The 22,491-nt window shown below is 39.7% G+C and overlaps 1 protein-coding gene across 10 annotated transcripts in view; it reads left to right on the forward strand.

Annotated features, from left to right (window-relative positions):
- Positions 1-17,519, forward strand: part of LOC124134961 (protein piccolo-like) — a 108,366-nt gene extending 90,847 nt beyond the window's left edge. For 5 of the 10 annotated variants that reach the window (XM_046500082.2, XM_046500099.2, XM_046500124.2 and 2 more), the window contains 7 exons: positions 1,082-1,263; positions 2,213-2,309; positions 2,834-2,941; positions 3,318-3,333; positions 4,618-4,724; positions 9,801-9,860; positions 10,858-17,519. In XM_046500082.2, the coding sequence (XP_046356038.1) occupies positions 1,082-1,263; positions 2,213-2,309; positions 2,834-2,941; positions 3,318-3,333; positions 4,618-4,696 (482 nt within the window). In that variant the 3' untranslated portion in view covers positions 4,697-4,724; positions 9,801-9,860; positions 10,858-17,519. The remainder of the gene's footprint in view (positions 1-1,081; positions 1,264-2,212; positions 2,310-2,833; positions 2,942-3,317; positions 3,334-4,617; positions 4,725-9,800; positions 9,861-10,857) is intronic. The other 5 variants (XM_046500107.2, XM_046500090.2, XM_046500116.2 and 2 more) reach the window with 5 other exon arrangements.
- The last annotated feature ends 4,972 nt before the right edge of the window (positions 17,520-22,491 follow it).

Genomic DNA, 22,491 nt, shown 5'->3' on the forward strand with positions numbered 1-22,491 from the left:
TACGATGACTTGCATGAACCAAGTCAGCGAGCCTGACCACCCGATCCCGTTAGTCGCCTCTTACGACAAGCATAGTCGCCTTTTGCGGCAAGCATGGGTTGCTGAAGACCTTTTCTACCCTGGATTTTCACGGGACTGCTTGACGAAGTGAAAGGTTGGAGACATGACACTGATGGAGTGGACACATAACAACAAACGTTTCTGTTTGAGACATAATACATTGTCTGTCACTTCTCCAAGACATGTAACTTCTTTTCTCGGAAAGAGGCGAACAGTTGTTTAGGACCCAATTATTTCAGGACACCAAAACAAAACAAATAGATGTGGCAGTTGGTGATGATCTGAAACTGAATAAAAGAGTCTGAACAGGAATATCTTGAGACAGGACTGGAAGATTGTCCGAGTTTCTGCATCCTTCACATGTGAAGAGAGATGCTTCCATAGAACTGCAGCTTTACGGACAAAAGACCTCTGCCCAAATAGGTTTCTCAGCAGAACGGATGGATATAGGTGGATGAAGTTCCTGGTTAAGGTCAGATCAGTAAGAAGGTGGTGACTGGTTGTAGCAGTGGTATGTTGGTTGGTTGGTTTGTTGTTTAACGCCGCACTCAGCAATATTCCAGCTATATGACGGCGGTCTGTAAATAATCGAGTCTGGACCAGGCAATCCAGTGATTGATATCATGAGCATCGATCCACGCAATTGGTATCGATGACATGCATCAACCAAGTCAGCGAGCCTGACCACCCGAGCCCGTTAGTCGCCTCTTTCGACAAGCAAAGTCGCCTTTTACGGCAAGCATGGGTTGCTGAAGACCTATTCCACCCCAGTATGTTAAGGTTAGGGTCTTGTACTGAACTCAAGCTGCTGCTGGGAGCCAGTGCTTAACTGCTTAACTGTTACAATAAAAACTATTGTAGTTGTCGAGTCTAGTGAGCACAAGGCTTCTGACAAGCACATGTGTTGCATCAACAGAAAGTAGGTGTCTGATTGCTAAGACCTTTCTAAAACGGAAATGGTATGTTCAGAGTAAGTGTATTCGTCTAAGTACATACTAAACTGTTGTCCTTTGTTCCACAGAGGAGGGTTTCCTTGACAACAAACCACACTGGTACCCTCTAAGAGATCACGTGGCTTGTGCCAGTTTTGAGCTGCCCAAATCGAGTGTCCCTCCTCCCTACCATTCCATTGATGCCATAGAACCACAGGAACCACCACAAGAACTGTCAAAACCCAGCAAGAGAAGCAACGGACGCTCAAAGGTAAGACTTGTTTGTTTGTTTGTTTGCTTGTTTGTTGTTGAACGCCGCACCCAGCAGTATTCCAGCTATATGACAGCGGTCTGTCTGTCAATAATCAAGTCTCGGTCAGACAATCCAGTGATTGATGTCATGAGCATCGATCCACACATTTAGGATACGAACCTCGCCGAGCCTGACCACCCGATCCATTTAGTCGCCACTTACGACGAGCATAGGTTGCTAGGGACTTACATTCTTACCCAGAATTCCCACGGGTGACTCTTTCTATAACGTAAACGACTTGATGGTGACATGAGGCCTGTAATATCTTGATAAGTATTATATTACCCGATGTACCCTAGAACTATGTACTGTGAGAGTAACGCGTATGAATACCCCACGTGCCTGTGAAGGTAGTCCGCACGTGCTGTCACTCGGCTATGACATGTTGACCGGCCATGTGGCTGGCGAAAATAAAAGTCTCTCCCCAACGCCTCTGGTATTGTCTCTAGTCTGAGGGCTAGGTTATAACAAGGCCACACTTATGATTTGTGGATTTATAGCAAACATTCGGTTCGTTTCATTAAAGCGAAACCAGGTCACATCTGAAAATGGTTACTAAATAACTATTGACCAGTAAAGAATATGGTCCAAACCCACGTCTCATTAACAAATAACTGTCCAGGCTTGACGAGTTTCCAATGTATTTAATGAAAATACTTCTTCAGAAATAGACCTTCTTAGTTGGGGTTTGGTTCTGACAAAGTATACAACGTAACTGTATATGTAAGATCAATGCTAGAGAATAACCAGTCTCCATTTTCCAACGAAACAGATTCCATTGGATGAAAAGGGGTACATGACGGTGAATTTATAAATAGGTCACTGAAAATTAGTGATGACACCAGGTGTCCGCGAAAAGCCGAATCATGTCCTGTCCTTCTGATAGACATATTTATTGTTGTTGTAGAAACACGGATCCGGCGATCACCATGGATCCGACTCGCAGATGGGACCCAGGAGGAGATCCCTGGGGACACTTAATGATGACCCACAAGAAAGTCAAGGTGAGAGATCATAGTTCAGTGTGTGATAGAATGACTTGTTAGTAAAAGAATTAAATCTTGAAGCCACGTCGGCAACATTTTAGCCATACTGTGAGCGGAAATAACTTGATGTTTGTACTTCATAAAACCCTTTTACTCCGGTCAAAGGACCCGTGAAGATGCGGGGTAGAATCGGTCTTAGGCAACCCATGCTTGCCGTAAAAGGCGACTCTGCTTGTCGTAAGAGGCGACTAACGGGTTCGGGTGGTCAGGATCGCTGACAAGTTCATGATGTCAATCACTGGATTGTTTGGTCCAGACTCGATTATTTACAGACCGCTGTCATATAGCTGGAATATTGCTGAGTACGGCGTTAAACAACAAACAAACAAACTTAGGTCAAAGGTTTATATCAATTACTGAAATGTTATCATTTTCTATTTATATCCAAACCAGTTGATGTTATTGCTCCAGTTCATGTCCGTGAAAAAACCTTTAAGGATTTGATATCAGTCCAAAGTATCTAACATATGCCTTGTCCACAGCGCCGTCACCAAGACATCATCGCAAGGCTGCTTCCGCTACGTCATCTCCGGTTCCTAAACGACGTTCACGTGACTCGAAATCTCCGAACAACCGCTCAAATGGTAAACGTAAGAAACGATTTATTTATTTCATCTATCTACGCATGCGCCAAGAGGAATATGTTGTTATTTGGAGGTATTATCATGTCGGTCTTTCCTGACGTGCGTATACCTGAATGACAGGAAGGTGAACTTTGGTATGAGTGAGTGAGTGAGTGTTTATTGTTTATCGCCGAATTAGTAATTTTCGTCATATTCGTCTGAGCATTATATTCAGATTTTTGAAACACATCTTAACGAATGTAGTTATGGATAAATATGTATGTTTGTGTGGTTGAGTCATCGTTGAGGATTTGTCGGACGCTTCGAGCAAATGCCGATTGTCTTTCCAAACGGGGAGTCCACATGCAAGTCTTTTGACTAAATTGTGTTTATGTATTTTCAGGTGTTCCACATAGGTGGTAAGTTTGCCTCAATCATTTTCATATCATCAACAAATAGTTAACCAAACAATCAGTGTAGGTAAGAAACACATGACAAGTAAACCCGATTTTGGCATGTTATTTTTAGCGTCTTACAAAAACACGTATTATCGTTTGATAACACTACGGAGTCAGTTGCACAACGTATGTTTCCATTTAAATGTTTTTTCCCTGAAGTGCGATATTCCCGGGTTTCAAGTTGTTCAAACGGTTCTTCTGTGGATATATCACGGTTCTTCTGTGGATAATGATCAGTTTTATTACACAGATGCTTCCAAGTTTTACACATTTTATCAATTACAATGTCTAGACCTGGACGAGAATTTGTCGACAAACTTGAAAACCTTGGATGACTAGGGGATCGGGTGGTGAGACTCACTGACTTGGTTGATGCATGTCATCGTATCCCAATTGCGTAGTTCGATGCTCATGATGTCAATCACTGGATTGTCTGGTCTCGATTATTCACAGACTGTCGTCATGTAGCTGCAACAATGCTGTGCGCGGCGTTAAACAACAAACAAACAAGGTCGGCCCACACTGAAACAGCGGTATGCGTCAGCATGAACAAATAGCGACACTACAGTAGGGATATCACAGCATTTCAATGTTTTCAGTGTTACCCCAGATCCACCGCATAAACCATTTGTAAACTAAACTATGCTGTTCTTTACTTATCACGTGTGCACTTTGATTTGGAGCAAACAGTAACACTTTCTAAACGGACATCCGGGTTACACGTTTTTTTTCTCAATATGGCTTCCAGTCAGTGCTGGCAAAAGATAACCATAGGGATAGAGACGATACGAGACGAATGATGGAAACATATTTTGTGTGATTGGAATCTGAAGTGTTGCAATACACATTATATATCTTGACATTGAAGTTTGCCACCTCTCACCTCCACGCAATGCCACCATAAGCTGGCTTCGTAAGGGACCAGTCATTTATCATTGTGGGGAGGGGGATTTCTTTCAATGAACGATTCTGTTAAATGACCGGTCCCTTCGTCTTTTTATCCTCTTCCGGTAAGTTATCTACAACGTGTCTTGTCAATAGATTTATGGCATCTTTTATTTAAATGTCCAATATGCAGATGAGGTAGATTTCTGCAATGCCCACATCATTCATTGCTCATCATATAACTCAATCGACAGGATCGATTAAGACATTTGAATTTTGACTTATACATTTGAAAGAATAATAGCACAAAGGTATTTTCTGAAATAATTTCCTTTTTGAATAAATTTGTATTTAATACAGTCTTCGCACGTGTTGCAGTGAGGAATCAACAAGTCCTGTTTACGTGGAAATTGAAAGTATACCCGCTAAGATTGACTAAATAAATACTTGTGAAACTTGAGTTGTTGGTAAGAAGGCATTCCTAAGCATGGCTTTGCTTTGTGGGGAATGACTCCTAGATCTAGACCTACTGTTTCTGTGTCCGCTTCACACTGACATATGCACACATATAACGTGCCCTTGTCATTTATGTATCAACAGTTATTTGTTTCTCATATGTGTATACCTCTGAAGTATGAATGTATTGTCAAGTGTATCTTTGTTCTCATTAAAACAATATCATAAAAAAATGAAACAGGTCGCATGTTAATTGTAAATTTTAAAATTGACTGTAATATGTACACCACAGCCCACGACAGAAGGTGAAGTGTAACATTAAGGAGATATTAACGCATAGATGGTACATACAACCTGACCGTAATTTCATACCACACATAGTTAATTATAGGCTTGTTTTCATGTTTTTTTTAAATAATTATTTGGCCAACGGATTGTTTGTAAACAGAAGCGTAAGTTTTTTAAGGAACCTTAGGAAAGAAATGTTTTGGGTAACAGTAAATCAATGGTTACCCGCCTTCCTGTATTGTACTGCTTTGATGTTTTGCCATTACCTTTATCAGGTTACAGTCGGTAAGAAGCTAAAAAGGAAAACAAATATTTCTATTCAACAACAAATTTTAATTGGGGTTGCGCGGGTCCATGAACCAATCATTTAAAATATACTGCCTGGCAAAAGAAAGTATACCCTTTAAATTTGGATTTGACCAAGAGTTACAAACGTTATCAAAACGTTACTAAGCTGAAAACAGTCGCTGAATCATTGCAGACCTCAGCTAAAAAAACATAACAATAATAACCGTTTCACATACATCACAAGCGAGTGGATCGATGCTCATGATGTCAATCACTGGATTGTCTTGTCCAGACTCAATTATTTACAGACCTCCGTCATGTAGTTGGAATATCGCTGAGTGCGGCGTTAAACAACAAACAAACAACATCACAAGCGAAAAACATTTCATGTTTCTTTCATTTTTAGCCACCATTAAAATTTGGTGTGTACATTGTGCCCGGTAGTTTGATATCAGACGCCATAAGGCCAAGATTAGGATCGCAGCCGAACTTGCGTGCTGCAAAAGTGCTTCTCAAAAGGGAGAAGTTTGAAATTGATTACAATGTCTGTTCTCTGGATCTTAACTTGCATACCTGCATACTGTTTCTTTATATAGCGTGTTTCAATCTTATCAAAAGATATGCTCATGGTCCTCTCCAAACATCCCTGGCTATAATCTTCTGCGAAAAAGTACGATGTGCAGCCAATTATATGAAAAGAATTACTTTGCTGTTCAATTTAAATATAATAATACAAAATATACTACGGTATAGATTTCGGCTTGGCAGAGAATGGTAAAATTAAACATCGGTTCTGCGAAACTTAATGTCCCAGTTAGCGCCATTTGTGTACAGCAATGTATTATTGAAATGATTTGTTAAGAGAGCTCCCAGAATCTTCACCAATCTCTGACAAACCTTTTGGTTTCTAGGAAACATAGTTTTTTGGAGAGACTGATTACCGCCAGTTTGTGCGTGATTGCGGACTCTCCGGCATTGACTCGACGTCTTGATGAACAACGCGTCCATTATTAAGACATGCGGCTCTTTTAAACTGCATAACTCGCTCTCTGCTCACAATTACTGAAACCGAAATCCTAAATAATGTAAAGAAATGCTGTTTCCTTTCAAAGCGCCTTCATCATTTTGATGGACTGTTTATTCACTTGTCATAATTACACACGTTCGATAGGGAGAAGGCACCGATTCCCCGACAGTAATAATTCATGGTCTAAAGTAGACCCTCGTTAACTCGAAGTAGGTGCCATCGAAAAGACACCGAGATATCCGTAGTGTAGACTTTATTATAGATAAAATTGTAGGTTCGATTCCTAGATTAACCCTTATTATGTTTCTAGGTTTCAGTACTGGGTTTTAGTAATGTGGTAAACGTCTAAGACCTGCATCACTTAGGGCGTTCGCTGAAATACTATTAAAAGCTGAAATACTAAATTTATTAAAAGCCGCCGACCTCACTATTATCTACCAGGACCGTGCTATATCGTTATATATTCTTGAAGAATTTGTCGAGTTCGAGTTAACAGCTGTAACGATCCACTACATTGCTCTAGCGTCGAGATACTTCATGATGCGATGATAGCAACACAAGTTATTATATCGAGACAACACCATTAGGGACCATTACTATTTTGGGGGATATTTTTTATGAAATTGTGTGCTTAGTCTTCACTACAAAAAACTATCCGTGATCCCTTACGCTTTTGTTCAGTAGATATGTTAAGTATATTAGGCTTTATGCTGTGAAAGTTAATTGTTAAATGCTCGTTTCTATTAAAATCCATAAAGAACATTGTGGCCCCTGAAAACAAGAAAAAAAAGCGACAAAACCCTTTTCGTGATCATAAGAAATATCTGCTAAAAGCAGTGATTAGTACGATTGCGCAAAATGCAAAATGCCAATTTAACCAAAGCAAGACAATACGACCACACCATGTCGTGTTGTAATACTTTTTTGTTTTGTAAGTGCCGCAAGGTGACAATGTCCTTACCAGGATTCCATACATGTGTCGTGTTTTATGAGAAATACTATGTATCGCACCGCGACTTTACATTCTAGATGCGCATTGTGATAAGCTATATTCACTACATCGACCCTGTACCAAGTACCGTTAGGTTAGGCCACGTCAAATTAAATATTTGTTCCTCATTTACGATATCTTCGGTATCTGTTCAAGTATACAAACGATGGATGGTATACAGTGACAAATACTGAATTTGTCGTGGCCTTATAGCATGTATTAGTCCTCTACCTCGGCATGTTCACATGTATATACTCTCATCCTTGCATCGTGTGTATCCTTCACGCTATCAAAATACACAGCAATATAGCATGTCAAATGTGTCGTGGATGAGGTGGGCTAGAACAGTTTAAAAGAGTGGGAGTCTTACCGTAGAGCATTCTACACCACTCGCCTCCTTCCGTAACCACTCGGTTCGTCAACCGGAATGACACGAGAGAGCACGAATGAGAATGAGATTTGTTATATTCATTGTAAATAATACCATAGTATACAAAAGTTATATGACAATAAAAAAATATTTTTTTACAAATTTGCTCACTATAGACGTTCAATTACTGCTTATAAAAATATGTGTCCGTGGTAGAATAACATGTGTATTAAATTTTACCCTGAAATAAAAATCAGTATCGCAAGAATTATATGATAATTTATTCCATTATTGTATAATTTATTAAAAGACAGTAGCTTGTAAGGAAACATCATTGATTAACATATGTTGTTTTTAAAATAGGCAAACAATGCATAATCTCTCCTCCATGCTTCACAGGTTTGTATACGTTCCCTCCATCACCCGTGAACACATACGACCGCAATACATGGGGTGTAATAGTGATGCGGGTCTATTTCAAGACGAGGCCGAGTCTAACTCACGGAAGTCAAATAAACCCTACTCCGTGCATGATCTCTGTGCGAACCCTACCGTTACCTGATATTAAAGGAGTGTGTAGAGCTGATGACTGCAATGATGGGCACGTGTTGCACGAGAAAACAGCCGATGTAAACTGAGCTCTCATTGGTCAGAGCAATCGCTGGTTTCCCCTTGGAACCAGCCCGTGGCTCATTGGATAAAAATAGCGACAACACGGCAAAGGGGATGTCAATCTCATTAAAATCAGATCTTAGTTCTCGCTATCACCAAACAAAGATCTGAGGACATCCCATTACGGGTCACGTCAGAACGACCTTTCATCCGACCAAAGTGACAGTCATGTGTTTTCAAATCATGCAACCTCGAAAACGTTAACACGGGGTATTCCGAACGACAGTTACGGCCCGTACGACTGATTCCGTCAAAATTATCGTCTGTCTCTCGCTTCCGTGGGATTAATATTTGAACGGAGGAGGCGTTGCACAGTACGTGGGAAGCACTGCCATACAATCGCAACCATTATTAGACATTCTGGAATGTTCGTTTGATCAGTTTTCAAAATTTTAATCGAGAACTGTGTCACCATTTTTTCCAAGCATAGTCTGAAATGGAAGTCGCCAGGTTGAAACGAGTGCCGTGAAGCTCGAGAAAGCTGCTTTCTAATTGGCTGATGTCGACTTCTTGTTAGTCGTTTCACTGGTCGGTCAAAGTTCGCGAAAGTTCGTTCTGACGTGACCCGTAATAGGATGTCCTCGGATCTGTGTTTAGCGGCAGCGAGAACTTAGGTGGGATTGTAATGAGATTGAGAGGATGTATGCATTCACGGATGATGAGGGAATGTGGTGTATACAAACCCGTGAAGTATTGACGATGGGTGTCAGCATACTCCCTCAAGTTGTCGCTGTCTGATAGTCAGCCAGACAATGGCGGAAGAAAGCCCACCTCTGCCTGCTTTCATATTTTTACTTTATTTTGCGAAATGTCGAATAGTTCCTGAGCATGAATAAGTAATTACACCGGAAGTATTTTGAACATGTATTAAGGATATTTCACAAATTCCATATGACATAACTACAGTTTCAGCAACCCGTGCATGTCGTAAGAAGCAACTAATGGGATCGGCTGGTCAGGCTCACTGACTTGGTTGATGCATGTCATCGTATCCCAATTGCGTAGATCGATGCTCAGGATGTCAATCACTGGATTGTCTGGTCCAGACTCGATTATTTACAGATCGCCGTCATACAGCTTGAATATTGCTGAGTGCGGCGTTAAACAATAAACAAACAAATGTACAGGATAAAATCATGAATTGAACCAACAGACGCTGGGCGGCTGTTCTGTGGCCTCTCATATAATGATAATATTTATCAATTTGTTTCGTGATATTGAAACAATATCGATGATATCGATTAAAATTATTCAAATAAATCTGTTACAATTTTTTTATATAATTTATTGAAATGGTAATGATTGCATACGAGTAGAAGGTGTAGAAGCATTGGAAACTGATAAGCACTTTTGTGCATGACAGGCAGGAGAATAGGCACACAGTTGTTGGTGTGGTTTGTCCCCGTGTAATGTTATTGCACACCATGAAGTGTCATTATTTTATATTTCAGATATTTACTAGACGTCTAGCAGCAGAGTGAACGGGTAGCATGTTTCTCATGGGTGTATAGGTAGGTACAAGTCGGATACATGTTTCTCATGGGTGTATAGGTAGGTACAAGTCGGGTACATGTTTCTCACGGGTGTAGAGGTAGGTACAAGTCGGATACATGTTTCTCATGGGTGTATAGGTAGGTACAAGTCGGGTACATGTTTCTCACGGGTGTATATGTAGATACAAGTCGGATACATGTTTCTCATGGGTGTATAGGTAGATACAAGTCGGATACATGTTTCTCATGGGGGTATAGGTAGGTACAAGTCGGATACAAGTTTCTCATGGGTGTATAGGTAGGTACAAGTCGGATACATGTTTCTCATAGGGGTACGGGTAGGTACAAGTCGGGTACATGTTTCTCACGGGGGTATAGGTAGGTACAAGTCGGGTACATGTTTCTCATGGGGGTATAGGTAGGTACAAATCGGATACATGTTTCTCATGGGTGTAGAGGTAGGTACAAGTCGGATACATGTTTCTCATGGGTGTCTAGGTAGGTACAAGTCGGGTACATGTTTCTCAAGGGTGTATAGGTAGGTACAAGTCGGGTACATGTTTCTCATGGGGGTATAGGTAGGTACAAGTCAGGTACATGTTTCTCACGAGGGTGTATAGGTAGGTACAAGTAGGTTACATGTTTCTCACTTGTTGACCTTTTTTCCCCATGGGTGTAAAAGTAATTTTAAAACCAATTACTGGTGCGACCGTAACATTGGTTCATTATTTCTGAAAAGGTTTTACAACGTTTTATCACACTTCACTATAATGACAATGAAACCTCGATTTCGGAATTGAATGCACAATCTTAGAGCGACCTCTAATCTGTCATACTACAACATGGTTGTGGTAACTGTTGCTGACCCCATAGCATGTGTGTATTCGTAGCCCATTCGTAGCCCCCATTCGCTCATATCGACGTGTCAGCCAAAATACTTTTTTCCATTGTACCATCGTGAAATATTGACTGTTGACTGATATTTGTATCTCACAATACCGTTTTGTTTTTACAGATACCATCTATGGGCTAGATGTAGATATACGACTAGAAAGCGGACTAGATAGAATAATATCATGGACATAGTTTCAGCAAGTGCCAAATTTATCAATGTATGGGTGTGTGACTTCATTAGTGTTCCTGAGGTCAAGGTCATCAGAAGGTCACAAAAGTCTACACTGTCATGGCTCTGAGTCCTCAACATCTTTCGAGATGAGGAGACAGCCATGTGGTGACGTCTGTCTCCAGATCGAGGCTTTCAGAGATTCTGAGGTCAAGGTCGACGAGGGTTGAGGTCATAATCAGAAGAAGCCTTTTTGCTCATAATGGAACACTTTGTATGGATTTGAGTAGTTTCAGGATTACTTAGTGTTGAATGTTCAACGTCGTGTGATTTTCATATAACCCACCATGTTATATCTCAGTGGACCCTTACGTTTTCATCATTTTGTTTCATGATGAACGTTCGATTTTACTCACTATTTCTTAGTGTAATTCATTTTCAAAGGTGACGTCATAACTCTACATTATAGTTCCGGTATGAGGGGAGATAACTCCCATCTATGTTGCTGCATGTTAAACAGCCTGTTTCATATTGCCACGGAATGTACAGATTGTCGTGTTGAAATAGTGTACAGTGACGCTTCATATCCCATATCTTACAATGTTTATAAGTATGTACAGTTATAGGAAGTGAGAGCTTAAATCAGTTCTTGTATATTTTAATCGTAACATGATTTCTAATATTTCGGATGTAAGAGGCAATGTCTACTTAAATAATAACTTTGTGGTTAAAGATGAACGGAATTTTAACATCAATATATAAACAACAAAAAGATAAAGATGTGTGTTGTGTTGTGATAATAACGTCATGTTACGTTCATTTAAAAAATGTGGACTAAAAACAACCTACATATGTGTTACTATAATGTACAGCAAGATCAACCCTGATTGTATGCTCTATCCGGGCCCCAGTTGCCTGCATGACGGCCCTGAAAAAGACTGTATGTGCGCGATGCTGTTTGTTTGTTTGTTTGTATAATATGCACTATAAACTGACATAGGCAAAAGAGGAAGTGTTGTAAATACACCCAGGAATAATATGCACAGCATGCGCTATATGTTATTGTTAATAATTGTAAATTACGATCACTGTGTAATGCAATGGCGGTTGAGATTATTATAATCACTCTTGTAGATTATGTGTATACAGTTCTTGTTATATTAATATACCCTGTACATCACTTAATTGTTCAGTGTAAATATAAATACATTCTATTTGTTTATTATTAAGATATTTATCATTCTGTCAAACGGCTTATTCCCTTGCTGTTCTTGTGCATATTGACACTTAAACTTAGATACAAATATTTTATCCCGATGAAATCGGAAGAAAATGATTTGACTAAACCACGTTGTTGTGTTTTGATTTAGGCCAAAATAGTGTTCAGCCCTTGGTGTGTACAGTGTTCGGCCAAAATAGTGTTCAGCCCTTGGTGTGTACGGGCAAAGTAGTGTTTAACCCTTGGTGCGTACAGTGTTCGGCCAAAATAGTGTTCAGCCCTTGGTGCGTACGGGCAAAGTAGTGTATAACCCTTGGTGTGTACAGTGTTCGGCCAAAATAGTGTTCAGCCCTTGGTGCGTACGGGCAAAGTAGTGTTTAACCCTTGGTGTGTACAGTGTTCGGCCAAAATAGTGTATAGCCTTTGGTGTGTACAGTGTAAGGCCAAATAAGAAAAATAGTTTGTTTGCCCATACTGGATCAACTCTGTCCCTGACTAAACATGTTCTGGAACTAGAGGATGTTGACAACTGAGCAAATGAAAGTTATTAACATCTATGGGTTGATTAACTGTGACAAATGACATATTATTTATGAATCATTCATTTTTTGTTTATGATAGCTATTTTTTTGTAAATGGAACCCCATCATTTTGTATATTTTAATATAAGGTATCAGTTGAAATATATTTTTTCCACCCACCTTCCAAACCAGTTCTGTATTGGGTACGGGCACATCGATATATTTGTCACAATGGCCTTACGACTAATCTCGTTGCTGGAACGAGTGTTTAAACCATCTCGGTATGGAACAACAAGGGACTTTGTACGTTAAATTCCAAAGAATTCAAAATGGTGATTTCATAATTATCTATTTCTGCAAGAAAAGTGAAAACGGCTTACATCTAGTGTCCTATGATTTGACAATACTTACAGGTGGATAACAGGCTGTATACAAGGTGCTGTGATATATAACTCCATACAGAACTCCCACTGACCGAAACGCTCTCCCAAACACATACTCCTCAAAAGAAGCTCAAGAACACCGATTCTTTTTCATATGACTATTTCTTTTAGTTAATCTGCCCTATAGTATGAGTGGTATACATAGAGCACAATGTATTGCAATGGTTCGTTTCTTCCGTTAGGAAGCCTCAAAAATGGTTATCATGCAAAGCGTTTATCAATATTGGAAGGACCATTTGCCATGGGTCTGGGGCGGAAACTTCAAACCGCCATGACAGTCAGACAGTTGTGAGTGTTATTGATTTCCAGGACAAAAAACAACATTGTTACTTTGTAGCTGTTTATTTTTTGTGATTGGAATAAGACGATTTACTACTTTCCTTTATATTATGGCTAAATATTTCTTTATAGTTTTATAAGAAGGATGTTCTTTAACTTGTTTTGAGTAGCATCGTTTCAGTAATATATTTCTTAAAACACATTCTTATTTACATTAATGATTATCGACTATTTTCTAAACGTTTTCGTGTTTGTTAAGTCTATATGTTTCAATATTGCCGTTAGAACCTTTATGAAGTATTATATATTCAGAATAGTATTTCTTTCAAATCTTAAAATTCTAGTTTGTTTTAAAGAACCCTAATTCCCGGCTAATAATATTTCACTCCTTGTATTTTCGAAATATTTCAGACAAGGAACAGCAAATAACACGGGAATGAGTTTCATACATACACATTTTAACGCGAATAACTCTCCACACAGTTTAGTAAGTATGTATCGTGTTTAAGTAAAATTGAATCGCAGCGCAACAAAGAAACGGAACGTTTTCAAGTGTATATGTTCCTATGTTCGTAAAGCTAGAGGGCCCCCTATTTGACTAAATTGACCATATACACACCAGACTGACCAATTGTCACGTGCGTGTCCGGCATGGAATCACTTGACCGGTCTTCGTGTTTGGTTTGACCGAGGCTGAAAGTGATACATTTGAATTAAAAAAACTTTGCTCAGTCCAAGCACCTGTATTTTCGGTTTCAACATGTTATTGCATTGTTCCATCTGTAAGCATGGTATAAAACCTCAACGCCAGAATTAACCAGTCTCGATTAAGGTATTCCTGAAGATAATAAGATAAGAAACCAACAGCCACTGTCAGTATTATCATTATCATCATCGATGGAAACCTGGTACATCCTCATTGATGGTCCACACTACTCCTCAAAACAAACACCCCAGTGGTCGTTACCTTCCTTTTGTATTCATCTATTGTCCGAAACAAACTCGATTGCTGTTGGTGACAAATGTTCCGCGTTATTTTTCTCACATCAGTCGCGACGAGATCATGTTTCATCGTTTGTCAATACGTACCCGTGCTCGTGTTCCACGTGGTAAACATTTTAGGCCTGCACCACTTTTCTCTCACGTTACGGTGACACGCCGCGATATAACTGAATACTGTTCAAAGAGGCGTTAAACCAAACACACTCACTCGTTTGTTATGTAGGGTATAACACAGGGATTCTAAAAACTATTGGTGAGTGAATCACTGAAGGAACTATTATTATCCTACATCCAAGATTATTCCAGGTTTAAGTCAAAGTTATTCAAGGTTTAAATCTAAGGTTATTTTAGATTTAGATCCAAGTTTATTCCAGGTTTAAATCCAAGGTTATTCTCAGTTTTATTCCAAGTTTATTCTACCTGTACATCTAAGGTTATTCTCGGTTTAAATCCAAGCTTATTCTACCTGTAAATCCACGCTTATTCTAGGTTTAAATCCAAGATTATTGTATCTTCAAACCCAAGCTTATTCAAGGTTTAAATCCAAGGTTATTCTTGGTTTAAATTCAAGCTTATTCTACCTGTAAATCCAAGCCTATTCTAGGTTTAAATCCAAGATAATTGTACCTTTAAACCCATGGTAAATCAAGCTTTAATTTCAAGCTTATTCTAGTTGTAAATCGGTTATATCTAGGTTTAGTGTATTTGGTGGTTGTATCAAAATAAGCATCGCTGTGACGGTTTTTTGTTCAGATGAATCTGTCAATAAGTTGCACAAAGATTATTAATTATATCAAATTATTTCAGCCTGATATTTGTAAACAATTTCATTTATTCTAAATCGCAACACACCGAGGAGTTCTTTATTTATGATGGTGCCGTATTGTACAATAGTGATGTTCAATGATTTACACTAACGGTAGTATTCACTTCCCCAATCACGTGCACGAACCCCCAACACCACCTCACAACCCCAATACCTACTCCAACCTCATCACAACCCCAAACCCACAACAGTTAAACAGGTGATTCATTTGCCCTATATTCCCCACGAGGGATTACAGCCACGCCAACTTCAACACTGTGGTGTGTCAAATAGCTAGACAGACATTGTTGTCATCTCATATAGCCTAGTCGTGTCACATGCGTATTGTATCTCCACACCCAGACACACTAAATCCACATGTCCCGATCCTTCATTGTACACAACACCGCGACTCTATACAGGTCATTCCGACTCGGAACACATTTCACCTTTGGACAAATCTGTTTCCTGGGGGTAGTTTTAATAAGCGACACACAGTATACTGAATGGGATGTACTGTATATTGCATGTGATGAACTGTATATTGCATGTGATGTACTGTATATTGCATGTGTTGTACTGTATATTGCATGTGATGTACTGTATATTGCATGTATATTGCATGTGATGTACTGTATATTGCATGTGATGTACTGTATATTGCATGTGATGTACTGTATATTGCATGTGATGTACTGTATATTGCATGTGATGTACTGTATATTGCATGTGATGAACTGTATATTGCATGTGATGTACTGTATATATAGATGTGATGTACTGTATATTGCATGTGATGTACTGTATATTGCATATGATATACTACATTGACATACTGTATAATACATTGATTTACTGTATACGGCATGTAATATACTATACATGTATATTGTAAATGTTAGTATGCCCAGTATATTAAAGTTTGGGAGTATGAAACGGGCAAAGGTCAATTTTGGTCAAGGTTTCATATACCTCTTTGATAGACCGATAACAAGATCCCACATGAACAATTCAAATACATAAATGGAGAAATATATAATAACGTTTATTGTTTTTCGAGTTCTTAAGTTATCGATAATTAATCCTCGGTCGTTATTTGTAGAAAACATTTACCTTGCAGTTGTATGATATTTACAAATAGTTTCAAGGAATTACATTTATGCAAGCGATATAATTAAGACATCGCTTTTGTCCTAAACCTAATGTTGTATATCACATCTTTGAAAAGCCTAATCATCGCTTTTACAAACGTCATCCTTTAAAGCAAACGTATATCTCATCTAAAAGGGCGATTCCTAGACCCAATTTCTGAGTCTGCTTTTTACTTCGCGGAACATATAAACTACGGTAGTGCCGCTTGTCTTGAGCCTGTGAATTACTCATTTAGTGAAGTGCCGTTCTTTGTACTGATAGTCCAATATGTCTACCTAGTAATACAGCAAAACCCCGTTAATCCGATAACCCCGCCCTCCGGACGGCGTGGGGAACGCCGACATTTGTACACACACAGGAACATTTCTTCCTACCCCGGATTCATTAATCCGGACATTGTGTTAAGCTGGATTATATCGATGAGAACGGTGCCATCCGGATCAACGGGGTCTTCTGTATTATACTACACAACTTTTGATAAAGATACGGAGATACTTCTTATTATCAAATCTACACGTAATAAGTAATGACGTAATGTGTGGGAATCAAGAAATAACAATAAAAACATATCCCTATCAAAAGTTGAATAGTATATAATGATGTACATTGCATGTTCTAGGTCAGCAACGTGCACCTGTTGTCCCTGATCAATGTAAAGCCCCCGTTTCGTGATTGGTGCATCACGTCACATGACATTTGATCACGTGCTTTAACATTATCCAATTATAATCAACATCTTTGCCATCTCAGGATCCTAAACCTGCTCTTATAAATGCTTACGTTATGTTCTGTTAGTATCAAACCCATTAAGCGTGCACTGTGTACCATCCAAGAGCCGTGTTGCACTTGTTCTAAAAGCAACTTAGGTAAGCTTCTATATTTGAGCCAAAACATTTACTTGCCCGCGGAAGTTCATATCGGTGAAGAGACCGCATGACAAGAGGGAGCGATGAGTGGATGTTACTGAATGGCAAGCCTGTGTACCGTTATATAGCATTGTGTCTTGTTACTTGGTTCTTGGTCTGTTACTGATTGTTTGACAGTAGAGTGTACATATGTCAGCACAGTACCATTATTTGTACATTGTCCTGTATAAAGGTGGCATCATTTGCACATATATTGTGTTTCCACGCGTTGTGACGTCACTGTTACTGCTGAGATTTGATAAAGTTTATAATAAAATGTTGAGTTGATTATTAACTTTGTCTATTTTGTATATCTTGTGAAATAGTGTTAAGTTTTCCAATCTTTATGGCTAGGGTTGGAGTGAATTGGGAAAAGAATAGTTCTAATTGTTCTTTGATCAGGTATAATGGCAGTGTCAAAAATTTGATTCGTCATTCAAACACTATTCTGTTTATCAATCAAAGTTTATGATGTCGTGCGTGTGGCTGATGGTACTAGGCAGGACTAATGCCGGTTTTTGAAGTGCTAGCCCACTGAGATACCATGCCGCAGTTTAACATTCCCCACTCAAACACTTTAGACTGACTCCAGTCCTTGTTTTGTCCCATTGATGCCGAGCGCCAGGCAGGGTAACAACAAATTCCATCTATTTATGTATTTTGGTATGACGCGGCAGGGGATCGAACCCCAAATCTTCCGCTTTCCTGCTCTACCACTAGATCACGGAGGCGGTCTGGGAGCAGTGGAAAAGGGCACTAACATGCTTGGAGCGTTAGCTCAATAAGCCATATGGTTTCGGATGTTGAAAATGCAGCTTGACTTCATTGGTTCTTTAACCTTCATCCTAAAATATTACATACAAGACAACTACATAGCTGCTATACATGACCTAAAGAGGAACACATACACATGACATTTTCAATTGTGCAGAGGTCCTATACACAAAAGGACATATCAGTGGTTTGGTGAATATCAAAAATGGATTCGGTTTAAATAGTGTGTGTGCGCGTGCGTGCGTGCGTGCGTACGTGCGTGTGTGTGAAGGTCAAAAACAGAAATAAAACGTTTCATATTTTATTGTTTATTTCACATTCCTGATGTAAATGACATTTCTTGCTGATGAACGATTGATGGGCGTGTGAATGGTGATGACGATATCAAATTGGCAGCCACGGCGCTATCATATTCATTCCATTTCTCGTAACCAATGAAAAAACAACATAAAACAAATTGACCATAAACGTATGCATTAAAAAAACATTGTATAGCATCACTGATAGGTCCTCAGCTTCTAAGATATCATTTAAACAAGATGCTGACTAATTTCATCCCCTTTCTTCTTGGTTCGAATCCCAGACTTGCTGCGATCATGATGCTTGGTTTGTCAGCACCATACCCGTTCGTGTTGCTTCACCAAAGTGTAAATCTTCTACGACAGTGGTCCTAAATTAGCGCAATATAACTTAAATAATGTTCAAATTGGCGGAAAAGGAATTGTTCATAAGGCTTTGCAATATTCAGTTTTGACATGCTCTTTCGTGCATTCTTCACTGATATGACAACCGTGACCTGATTGACATGTCTCCCCCTCTCTCATCAGTGTTTGGCTGACATTGTCGTCGTGGCTCCGGCGTCAATGGGGATTGTAACGTCCACACAGACGTATCCAGTCTTGAATCTTGAACCACACATAATTGCGACGGTTCGGGAGTTTAAAGGCACGTCGTAACCAGCAGTGAAGGGGTATTCCTTCACAAACTTTTCTTGCAGATCGGGGGGCACGGGGGGCACGGGTGGCCCAGTCGTCTAAGGCGCCGCGATTCGCTGTGCAGAGTTGCGTCCCTTGGGCACGCCAGAAACCTATGATTGTGGGTTCGAATCCCGGTTCGCCCCAATTATGTTTCTAGGTTTGTCAGCACCATACCCGTGCTCGTGGGTTTCACCGAAGTGGTAAACGTCTGATACCTGCATCACTTCGGGCTTTCCTCCCACATTAAGCTGACACGCCGTGATATAACTGGAATACTGTTAAAAGCGGCGTTAAACCCAACTCACTCACTCACTCTTGCAGATCGTTTTTTTCTAAATCTTACATCAGTTCCCTCCCTTTGGGTGCCCAGATACTGTCAATTGCAAAACAGTCGAACGTTTTGTGTAGATTTTCATGAAAAGCGGTTGAATATACTCTTCACTTGATTCCAATTCCTAGAGACGGCGAAGTCGCTCTCACAGTTGGGACCCGCCCCAGGCACAACCAGCGTGGCTACTGGCGCCATCATCTCCTCCTTCTGTCCTGGAAATATTATAATTACAAAATTCCGGTAAATATAACTTTATATCCTAATTTCAGTTGATTAAATTACACGCTATGTCAATCATTAGAGACCTTTTTTATAAGAGAAAACTTACGTCGAACTGAAAAATTGGGTTGAGACAATATAACGACACGGAGAATCGAACCTTAATTCCTTTGGTGACACGTGAACATTATTTCACTAAGACATGCTATGGGAGTGGCTATCTCCCTTGCATGTTCAGTGAAGAGGCCAGTTTAGGGTTGTAACTACTATGTTCACTTATTAAAGAAGTAAGTTGTTGCTGTTTATTGTTTTACGCCGCACTCAGCAATAGTCCACATATATGACGGCGGTTTGTAAATAATCGAGTCTGGGCCGGACAATCCAGTGATTGACATAATGAGCCTCGATGTACGCAATTTTGATGTGATGAAATCACAAGACCATGTAACTAATAATAAGAATACACAAACTCGCAAAAAACTCGTAGACGAGGCCGAAAGCCCGATCCGTTAGTCGACTCTTACGACAAGCATAGTCGCCATTTACGGCAAACATGGGTTGCTGAAGACCTATTCTGCTCCAGATCTCCACGGGTATTAGGAAAAAAAGTACACTAAGTAGTTACAAACATGAACAAGCCTCTTCATATATTAAGGAAAGATGTCTGATTTTACTGCCAACCTTTACACATTTCTTTTCTCAGATACTAAAAAGAAATACACAATAATACCGTTAATACTTGTTGGTTGCGAATAAATGAGGTACGTGTTAAGCCGCTTTTAGCATATTCCAATTATATCTCTGGGAATCGAACCCGAATGTAAGCCAAGCTCACCTTTTACCACAAGGCTACCGAAATGGCCATACCACATAGTCGTCGCCCCTGTGCAGATCCGGGTTAGAATTGGCCTTCAGCAACCCATGCTTGTCGTCAGATGCGATTAACGGGATCGCGTGGTCCGGTTCAACTTGGTTGGTGCATTTTATCGCTTACCGGTTGTGTAGAGCGATGCTCAGGCCGTAAACCACTGAATTGTCTGGTCCTGCCTCGATTATTTACAGACTAGCTTCATACAGTTGGAATATTGTTGAGTGCAGCGTTAAGCAACAAACATAAACACATTCGTCGGTTTTTATTATTTATTCCACAAGAAGGATTGTTATGTACTTCTCGTTTCGATCAATTTGTTTTCCAAAGAAAACAAAGTTATTTCGAATCTTGAATATGTTATTGTTCAACGCGCACTCCAGTTTCCCTGTCTGTTTTCCATCTTCCTGATACACGGACATCGTCCACTTACACGGCTGGCACTATAAAAACCGGCATTAGACCGGACTGGTACAAGTAAACACGCACACGGTTACGTCGCTATAAAAGTGCAATAATCACGAACGCTACGTTACGCAACATTACACCTTACCTCACTAAGAGGATGTATTTCAAGTATTATCAAGTACCTCAGAAACGAATATACATCTTGCGAATACTTATGACGCAGAAAAAAACGTTGAGCAGGGTGTGGAGTCATCCCACAGATGACATCCTTACTTGTCACCTTGCTGACGGGGTTAACGTCTTTGGTCATGTGGACAAGGCGTCCGACCTCAGATCAGAAGGTGAATGGTTCGAATCCCATCACGGGACTCAGAATTCTTATGGTTGCTCTACATTGGTGCAGCCTCAGTACCCTACTTTGCGGCCCGAGAAGGGGGTTAAACTCTTTGGCCATGTGGATAAGGCGTCCGACCTCGGATCAGAAGGTCCGTGGTTCGAATCACATCTCAGGACTCGAAAGTCCTATGGTCAATACAAACGAAAAAAGGGTTCTGGCATTTACTTTGTGAACTTTAAGAGTGATTGAAGCGTGCATACAAGTTGTCATTTTCACAGTGTTATGTAAGTTTTGATAATCTGGACTGACTGGTTGTACATGTATTGTGAAGAGTTACTGACATCACACAGTAAGGCAGCCACCGTCATCATCCAGTCGTCTCCTGTGTCCTGTCTTTAGAGCCAGCTAGACCAAGGCTACCGGACACATCACATAGGATGAAGATAACTAGAAGCGGTCCTAAAATCCCCGTCTGTGATCGACGGGACTTCGCATAATTTGATTTGAAATAACATTTCATAACTATAATGCACGAAGTTTTAAAAAATAATCCACCTGAACATTTAATTTCAGAGTTAGTTTACCTTTTGAAACGTTTAATTTGCAGCATCACGTGTACCTCGCGAGATTTCAGGCAGCGCACTCTTTTTGAAGGAACGTTCTAATTCTTATTAGAGAAAGTAATTTGCTAGCATATATCTAGAAATGTTCGTATCTCGCGATGTACACGTGCTACTTCAAAATAACACCTTACATAACACTTTATAGAACTGGTAACTTATATGTACGCTTCAGGTTGTCCAAATTAATCTTTCGCTGAAACGCTATACCCACAGAACCTCTTACGGTCAACTCGTTTTTTGCATTACAAGTATTCGCAAGATGTGAGTTCGTTTTAAATAATGTATATACTATAACTGATAACCGTTCTGTAGTATCTTATGCTAAATGATCACCTACATTAACGACCTTCTTACCTTGTGTTTTGCTGTCACTGAGTATTATGGAGTATCGAAATATTCAAACGTGGATGTCCAATTAGCTAATTCTGTAAATATATCAGTCATGTCGCTGATTAAATACAGAGACATAACACATATTTAATATGTACAGCTACACGTACCGTTATTAAAGTCAAAATATATGAAAACATGTGAGAAAAGTAATTTTCATAACTGAAATACACGTACTAATACAGATAAAAAATATATAAGGGGACCCCCCTTAGTGAGTCAATGATACAATTTGTATTTCTTAAAACACTATTTAACCCGTGAAGATTTCGGGATAGAATAGGTCTTCAGCAACCCATTCTTGCCGTAAAAGGCGACTAACGGGATCGGGTG

This window comes from Haliotis rufescens, unplaced genomic scaffold, assembly GCF_023055435.1.
Source record: "Haliotis rufescens isolate VD_foot unplaced genomic scaffold, xgHalRufe1.0.p SCAF_16, whole genome shotgun sequence".
Lineage (NCBI taxonomy): Eukaryota > Metazoa > Mollusca > Gastropoda > Lepetellida > Haliotidae > Haliotis > Haliotis rufescens.